Source organism: Cotesia glomerata, linkage group LG10, assembly GCF_020080835.1.
Source record: "Cotesia glomerata isolate CgM1 linkage group LG10, MPM_Cglom_v2.3, whole genome shotgun sequence".
NCBI lineage: Eukaryota > Metazoa > Arthropoda > Insecta > Hymenoptera > Braconidae > Cotesia > Cotesia glomerata.
The window spans coordinates 12,735,574-12,744,907 of NC_058167.1; the positions used below are offsets into that span (position 1 = coordinate 12,735,574).

The following is a 9,334-nucleotide window of genomic DNA, read 5'->3' on the forward strand; positions in this document are numbered from 1 at the left end:
CTAATTAAAAATCAGTCATTTTTTTTCATTTCAGATCAAAGGGAGAGATCAATCTACCTCCACCAGTCAGGTCCATTTTTTTTTAGAGGGAGACTTCAGCGCCATTTTTCTAATTAAAAAAAAATTTTTTTTTGTTTTGATTTTCATTTTCGTGTAGTTGATAAGTAATATAATAAGTGTAAAAAAATTTGAAAGCATTAGTCATTCCCTTTTTTAAAATAGCTTAAATTTTAGGCCGCTAGACTACCAGGTCCCCTTAAGGTGAAATACTAATCCCATTTACGAATTCAAATTCATGCACTCAAGTACTTTTGTATTATTTAAAAATAATTCATCAAATATCACACAATTTTAATGCCGTTCCACGGCAATTAATGTACATATTTATATATATATGACTGTATATGTATACATAAATTTGAAAAATTTTTTTAATCTACAGTAATCAAGATCTGCGCTGGTTCAAGTCTTTTAAGATAAATTATTCTTGATGACAATTTATTAATTAACAGTCTCAGTTTGTGAGTATGATTCTGGTTGTTATTGATAACGCTTTAATTACATCACCGTTATCAGAATCAGTTAATATATTTACTTTTTAGCTGTTACTTAATTGATCCTTCAGTTTTGTCGGAAATATGTACGTCAAGACAAAATATCTTGGGAAATAATTATCATAAGAATTAAATTTTGTCTTACGTCAACCCTTCTGTTGTTGAGAGGTCGACGGGCCACTTTGATCCATACCACTCGTACTAGCTTGATCTAAAAATAATGAATCATTTATTAATTTCATTATATATAACAACACTTTATTGATCTATTTTTTTGACATACTTTCAACTTAAAGTTTCTCAATTAAATATACTATCTAAAAAAGTGACTTATCAATTAAACTAATTTAGATTTTGTTTGTAACTTTACAGTAAATAATTAGATTTTTTTTTGTTCATCTTATTTGAAACTCCGTTAACTTATTATTATTATATAATTAAATTTCGTTCCTCCAACAAAGTTACTTAGTGAAGCGAGCGCTTAGTCAAGTTACTAAATAGTAACGATCGATATAAATATGATAAAATTACGTCAGGTCACGAGTTTAATTATATTCTTTGCATTACAGTATAATTTTTTTATTTCATTATAAAAATCAATTTTTATTCGTACTCGTTTTAAATATCGAGTTTTTATAATTAAATATTATAGTTAAATCAATATTACTAAAGTGAATTTTTTTTTGTCTATACATATTATCTCGAAGGTGATCGATAAAAATATTTCTTAAAAATTTTTCCATCATTGATCTTGTTTCAATTTACACACCAATTTAAATTGTCATACGTTTTGTACTGTTTCCATTAATTGGGTCAATTATTTTTGGTTGAAGTAATACCTTTATTGTTTCACGAGCAAAGTTAATTGGAATAAAAATTAAAAATAAAAAAACTAGCTTTTTTATTATCAATTATCTCGTACTAAGTTTTTTGTGCTCATAAAATAAATAAAATAAAGCATCAATGAGATTTTGAACTAACCCGATAATAAAATAAAATTATAATCTTCCGTAGTTGACAATAATTTATTTCGTATAAATTATTTTTAAAAAATCTGAAAATAAAAAAAAAAACTAGCAACCTTGCAGTCACTATGCAACTGGCGAAAATTGTGAATTATAAATAAATAAAATTTTGCTTTATTAAATAATGAATTTTGTTAAATTGCGCTGTACTTTCTTAAATATTGATGTTTTTAAAAATATAAGCTCATCCTGATATTATACTCATCAAGAGCTTTCATTTGAGTACCCACATGCATTTTGATATATTTTTCATATATATATATATATATATATATATATATATATATATATATATATATATATATATATATATATATATATATATGAAAAATTGATGTGGGTACTCAAATGAAAGGTCTCGATGAGTGTAATGTCAAGATGAGCTTATATCTTTAAAAATGTCAATAGTTCGCAAGATACAAGGTAATTCCTTAATTATGTTAAATTGCACTGTACTTTCTTAACTATTGACGTTTTTAAAGATATAAGCTCAACTCGATGTTACACTCATCAAGAGCTTTCATTTGAATACCCACATGAATTTTGATATATTTTTCATATATACATATATATAATATATATAAATATATGAAAAATTGATGTGGATACTCAAATGAAAGGTCTCGATGAGTGTAATGTCAAGATGAGCTTATATCTTGAAAAATATCAATAGTTCACAAGATATAAAGTCATTTCTTAATTATGTATCTAGAAATAGAGCATTTTCGAATGCAGCCTAAATACTTATCATCATAAATTGACTATACATATTTATCATATAAATACACTGGCCACAAAATTTCGCTTATTCTCTTAATAATATAGATAATATTAAAATTTATAAAAACTGATTATCAAAATAATTTAACGATAAATAAAAAAAAATTGTAAAGAATATTTAAGAAAATTTCTTTTAAAATTCTAAATAAATTTTTAATTAATAAATGCTGATTAATTACTATTCTATCTTGAAGATAGTTTTTAGTTGAAAAGTCACTTTATCTAATGACATTAATATTGATAGAAAAAAGTCAATAGTACCTGATTTAGTGGTGAGAGCCTCGAGACGTGAGGGTAAATCAGCCGTCCCTGTCTCAGCATGTTGACCCAAGATATCAGGCATGGCATTTCGCCTCCCCGTCCTCCCGGTTGAAAGAAATTCCTTAGTACCTTCCCCATTGGAAACACTCCCCGGCGTCACAGCACCCTCAGCATCTCCACCGCCTCCGCCAGCTTCGCTCTCAGCGTCTGACTCCGTATGCTTCTGCGACAGCATTTTCAACACTGAAACAACATTCGGATTTTTGTTACGCTTTTACAACAATACAATTTAATAATAGAGAATAAAATATAATAGAACAGAATAGAACAGAATAAAACATAACATAATTCAACTCATGATACATCGGCATGACGCTTTTGTACTCTCAATAGACACGTGTACTTTTGCCACACACGTTCGATGGAGTTTATGTGTCATAGACGTTTGTAAAGTTATTGAGCCAAGAATAATTGGTTTTTTTTTTATTTTATTTTTTATTCAATATTATTATATTATAATATTACCATCACTATTGTCAGTGTGCTCCATTTAGCATTAAAATATTTCCATCAATTAAACAAAATGTCACGATAAAATAAAAAATAACTACTGAATTTTGAATAAAAAATACGTAATTTAATAAATCAACGTAAAGTGAAAAGAAAATCAATCATTGACAAAACTTTATCTGCTGCGTAAAAAAGCGCTGGGAATTGATTACTGACAAATCTTTTCCATTTTATAGTTTGCGTGAAAAAAAATGTCCACACAAATTTTTAATAATAAATTCCAATTTAAAAATTTATTTTTAGTTAAGGCGTAACACCACTGTCAGAGGTGATTTTCGGGAATTTTTTTGACAGGCAAAATAAAGAAATTTGGGAATCGAATTTTTTTATTTTATTTATGGTACATTAAAGATTATGACCCTAAATTTTTATTAAAAAATATTTAGTTATTATAAAGTTATTAACAATCTCGTAGTGCACTAGAAAAAATTTCCCCCTTCATGGTTGGTTCGATAACTCAAAAACGGATCATCTGAAAATAAAAATCCAAATTGCTTTTTAATCAGTAAGGATGTAATTATCGTTACACGTACGGAATTTGAAAAATTTTTCTAGTCGGGTTAAAACCAAGGATAGTAAAAATAATGAGAAAATTTATGAAAATTAAGTTGGCGGACATCTAAAAATTAAAAAAATTTTTTTTATTGAAACGGAATTTTGAAAATTTTAATTTTTAAAAAAATGGCGACTGATTGAAAATTTTCTATAATACTAAAGTTAGCTGACGTTTTTAATTGTTTTTTATTTAATAAATTGGAACTAAAAATATTTTTTAAAAATTGCACTTATAATTTTCAAAGTTTTTTTATGAATGAAATTTTTTTTTTACTTTTTCTTTACAATTTTTTCAATAAAAAAATTTTTTTTAATTTTTAGATATCCGCTAACTTAATTTTCATAAATTTTCTCATTATTTTTACTGTTTTTTTTTTTTGTTTTAACCCGACTAAAAATATCTTTAAAATAAAAATTTTTTAAATTCTGTACGTGCGACGATAACTACATCCTTACTGATTAAAAAGCAATTTGAGTTTTTATTTTCAGATGATCCGTTTTTGAGTTATCGAACCAATCATGAAGAGGAAAATTTTTCCTAGTGCTCTACGAGATTGTTAATAACTTTTTAATAAAAATTTAGGATAATAATCTTTAATGTACCCTAAATAAAATTAAAAAAATCCGATCCCCAAATTCCTTTATTTTCCCTGTCGAAAAAATTCGCCTCTTTTTTTTTATCGTCACAGTGGTGTTCCCCCTTAATTTAAAATTTTAAAAATAAATTATTCATAAGCCAGAATTTGTGATCAAAATGTCCAGCATACATTTATGTCAGATTAAATTATGGATCACACACGCATCCAATTACTCCGGGCTCTGTACAATTTGTTAGATTACCAAAATTGCATGTTATTTTATTATAGCTATTGACGTGCAATAAAATAAGTAAAAGACTACTATCGTTAATCTATCTATTTGTCTAAGTAAATAAATAAATAAATAAAATAGTAAAATGTTATAGAAGAGAGCATTAAAAGTGCGGGTTAATGCGTAAAAGGGCAAGTTTGTCACGTATAAGTAAAAGCCTTGATTCGTTTAGATTACTTAAAAAATATTTTTTTGTTTGTTGTTTCTTTTCTTCTACCTTTGGCAGCACGAATAAGTTGTTTTCTCCGAGCGCATTTCTTCTTCTTGGAGTTTAATTTCTTGAGTTTCAGGGCTCGGTCACCATCGTGTGACTCTTTATTCTGCTTCACCTGAGTTTTATTTTCAAATTTAACTAATTTCTCTCTAGCCATTATTATCAAGACCACAAATATTAATATAAATATAAATGTCTATTTAATTTTTTTATTTTTTTTTCTTATTACGGTGTGTGAAAGTAAAACCCTTTGAGCACGTTCCAGACACTTGGACTATTTTTAGAGGGTCAGGTAGTTCACAAAGCCCTCTTTGTTTTATCAACCTGTCATATCATTAATTGTGCATGCTAGCTTTTTTTATCAACTTTGTTTTTAAGATTTTAAGTATATAAATAAATTAATCTACGCAGTAAAAACTGTAGAATTTTTATAGACTAGTAAAAAAAAATTAAAAGATAGTTTTTACAAATTCAAAAAAATTCAATGTCAAACTTTTATTAGACAGTTATGTCTAATAATATCAGACATTAATATAACTGCCAACAATAATTTTAGAGTAAATGATACTGAAATAACTAACATCCAAAAATTTTTATAACACTGACAGACATGAGAAATTTTTTTAGAATTTTATAAAAATTAAATTGTTATGAATAAAATTAAAAAAAAAAATTCCACTTGTAAAAATTAAAAAAAATTATCAGTGAAAATTTTTAGAAACCCTTTTAATATTGTAATTGCTTTGTTATAAGAGTTTAAAAAAATTGACAATAAATTTTTTACAAAAATAAAATGAATGTAATACTTTAAAAAAATTTTAAGGTTTAAATAAATTATAAAAATTATCTAGTTGTCAAAAAAATTATACAAATATTTTTTCTTCTATTTAAGTCATTTGTTTGTTACTTTTAATATCATTTATTTTAACTAGTAATGAAATTTAAGTTAGCCGACATCTAAAATATTTTTTTGTTCTAATTTAATTATTTAAAAAAAATTAAAAATTTCGGCTAACTTTAGTATTATTTAGTACTATTTTTAATTGAATTGTAATTTAATTAAATATATTTTTAAATCATGAAAATAAAGTTAGCCGACTTTAAAAAATTTTTAGAAATTTTTTTATTGAAGAAATTTCAATTAAACAATTTAAAAAAAATTTCACATGTAAAAAACTTGAAAAACTATTAGTACAATTTTCAATAAATATTTTTTTATTGAAAATAAAAAATGTTTAGACGTCTGCTAACTTTAGTGTCATTTTTAAATCACTTGATTTATTAAAAAAAAATTAAAACTCGTCGTCAAAGAACCGGCAAAATTTTTTTGTCTGCTGTTACCATTATAATAAAATTAATTCTATCAAAATTATGAAGCCCAGAAGTTTTCTACTGTACGTCTGGATATAAAATTAGATAAAAAAAAAATTCAGGACTGTTTTTTCATACTGATTGATTTTTAAATCTCCAACGCAGTATAAAAATAGCTAAAACAACAATATTAAATAAATAAATAAATAAACATATAGATATATATTAAAAAAGAATAAACAGAAACAATGACAACACGCGGGAAGACTATAATAAAAAAAACAAAAATGAATCATCGTTGATCTTACAATAACACGCGACTTTGACGTAATAAAAATACTGAGTGTTTTACAATAGATATATTTAAGTACATATGTATATAGGTATGTAGAAATATAAAACTATGTACACACTATATTGTAATAAATGATAATAAAATCCAGCGGGGCAACGAAATAACACATGGCACTAACCATAAAATAATAAAAAACAACCGTAAGGTACTTACCATTGATAAAGTTCTCTTATCTTGGCTGCCTAAAAACCAGTAGCTTGTAGACTTAATACTTAACAATATAACTGAGTAAGCACGTAGATTAGACACCGACGTAACTCCTTACACCTTAGATACAGAAAAGTATATTGTTATTATTAAATATTTATTGTATATAAATATACGTTTATTACCAACCAAGACGGGCACTGTAACAACTCGAGCGCGCGTCAACGTCTGAATAGAACGAATCGATGCTTTTCGCGTCCAACTTCTTCGCTGACGGCTAAATTATTACATAAAAATTTTCTTACAAGTTATTTTTAAAACTCTAACTGTAAGCTTGCTAATTTTAAATATTTCTTTTCTAATACCGAGCACTGTTCATTAATTGTTAAGTTGAATGAAGACAAGGTCAACGTTTTTAGTAGAAGCAACGACCGTATCGATAGTGATAATTATCATATTTGTCAGCTGCTTGTGTTGTGTTAGACGCACATATACACTCATGTGTGTCAATGAAATTTTGCGCGCCAGATGACAGCACATACGTTTTTATTTTATTTATTTATTTTGTAAAAAGTAGTTTTAGAATGGAAATAAAGTTAGCCGACATGTAAAAATTTTTATAATTTTTTTTGTCAAAAAAATTATTGCAAAAAAATTTTTCAATTGTAAAAAAGTTCAAAAACTATGAGTGCAATTTTTTAAAAATATTTTTTACTTATAACTTAATAAATTAAGCAAAATAAAAAAATAAAAAATGTCGGCTAACTTTATTATTATGTTTTAGAAGAAATATTGTAAATATGTTTACAAATTTGAAATTTATTTAACCAATAGCGATCTAGCCGGTGATAAGAAGTGACTGATAAAAAAAATCATGTGCCGGTGAATTGTAAATACGGTTTTGAACGAAGATAAACGAAATTATTTCTGCTAATCCGGGGGGCTACGAAAATGTACGAAGTATTTGCGCATGGATTCAAATAAACGACTTCGGGATAACTCTGTATTTCAATGGCTTCCTAGATTGGTTTACTGTAAATAAGATAAATGTAAATAATGTTAATAATGTGAGTATAAATTTGGTATTTTTATTTAAATACTAACTTTAATAACACGCTTTTCAGGTTTAAATGAATTATGGTAATTGCCATCGTAAAAAAATACTTTTTACGAGGTAATAAATAAATTTGTTGTCAAGAAATGTTACTAGTTTACTTACACCATCTTTAGTTAGTGAAGTAATTACATATGTGTTAAATTGGCGACATCTTTGAAGTTGAAGGCGTTGAAGATGTAATTTGCCATCTTTTCTCATTTGCACGCTTGTCAACAACGGAAAAGTCCTTGCAAAACTTTCAAAGCTATTGTTTATTTTAAATAAACTATTTTAAAGGTAAATTAACAATTTATTTAATACTTAGATGACTAAAAATTAATTATTTCAGATAAGTTAGATTAATAAAAAAATTTGTATTAATTTTTTATGACAAGTAATGAGTCTGTGTGTAATTAATATTGTCAAAATATGACTAAAAAAATTATATATGATTTAATTAAAAAGAATGATTTAAAAAGATTGTTCGCTTTTTTATTGGATTATAAATGATTCTGAAGTAAACTGACAGCTGTAAATTTTTTTTTATTTTTATAACAAATCAATTACAATAAAAAGAATCAATCTAAATTTTTTTTTTTAATTTTCAAATGTGAAATTTTTTTCATAGTAATTTAATTGTTACAAAATTATAAAAAAATTTTTTAATGTCTGTCAACTTCAGTGTCATGATTAGAAACTACAATAATGTAGTGCAAATAATCTCTGCTTTATAGAGCAGTTATAATTTCTATCTTTAATTATTTTCACCCTTGACATCTTCAGCTGAATTCTAGATTTATTCAACTTATTTATCAATAAAATGATAAATAATTATGGTAAAGATGTCATGGTAAATGTAGAGATGTTTTGGGTAGACTCTCTAAAGAGGTGTCCTCGAGATTACAAGAAGAAACACCACAATACCAAGATATCGAGTACAAGAAGAAACGAGGCGATGAAAATTCTCTGAACAATGAAAGCTTCCGATGGAATAAATGATTTATACGTACTATTCAACATTAATATTCACGAAATGAATGCATGATTACACTCTTTAATTTAACTTTCGTTTGCTCCAACCAGTTTATAATAACATTTTTTTTTTATTTCAATTACATTTAATTCGTAAGTAATAATATACAATTATATTATTAGTTTAATTAATTGGTAATTATTAAGATTAAAATTAATCTATTAATTAATAATTAATATATTAATCTTAATTTAATAATTAATTAATTATTAATAAATATTAATCTAATTAAAAATAAAAAAATAAAACCAATTATTTTTTACATAAGAGATGACTCGGATCTTTAATATATATTTAAAAAAAAAAAAAAAGTTTAATCGTGTTGATTAATTAAGGACGCGTAACTACTTAAGATTGATTGTATGACTCTTAGTACTCTCAAAACGAATGAGAATAATTAAAGATCTTATTTCTAGGTATGTACATAGGTATTTCACAAGCTCCTTTGAAATAAGTGAAGTAATTTTATATTAGTATACTTCAAGATGTTAAGATTAACAAGGTCTCGCTTTTAGATCAATGTGTATTTATTGATACAATCACAATTAATTATTTTGAACTTT

The 9,334-nt window shown here is 25.3% G+C and overlaps 1 protein-coding gene across 1 annotated transcript; it reads right to left on the reverse strand.

The window, feature by feature from the left end:
• Nucleotides 1–506: 506 nt before the first annotated feature.
• On the reverse strand, nucleotides 507–5,001 carry LOC123272334. The gene is made up of 3 exons (XM_044739021.1): nucleotides 4,833–5,001; nucleotides 2,621–2,863; nucleotides 507–765 (listed from the first exon to the last, which is right to left on the reverse strand). The coding sequence occupies exons 1-3, from the start codon at nucleotides 4,984–4,986 to the stop codon at nucleotides 701–703; spliced, it is 462 nt and encodes a 153-aa protein (XP_044594956.1). The 5' UTR covers nucleotides 4,987–5,001; the 3' UTR covers nucleotides 507–700.
• Nucleotides 5,002–9,334: the final 4,333 nt, after the last annotated feature.

Coding starts and splice junctions, on each gene's coding strand:
- LOC123272334 (XM_044739021.1), bottom strand. CDS start 4,986: ATGGCTAGAGAGAAATTAGTTAAATTTGAAAATAAAACTCAGGTGAAG. Junction 2,864..4,832: donor ACTTATTCGTGCTGCCAAAG/GTAGAAGAAAAG, acceptor ATGTTGTTTCAG/TGTTGAAAATGCTGTCGCAG. Junction 766..2,620: donor GGCTCTCACCACTAAATCAG/GTACTATTGACT, acceptor CATTATTTTTAG/ATCAAGCTAGTACGAGTGGT.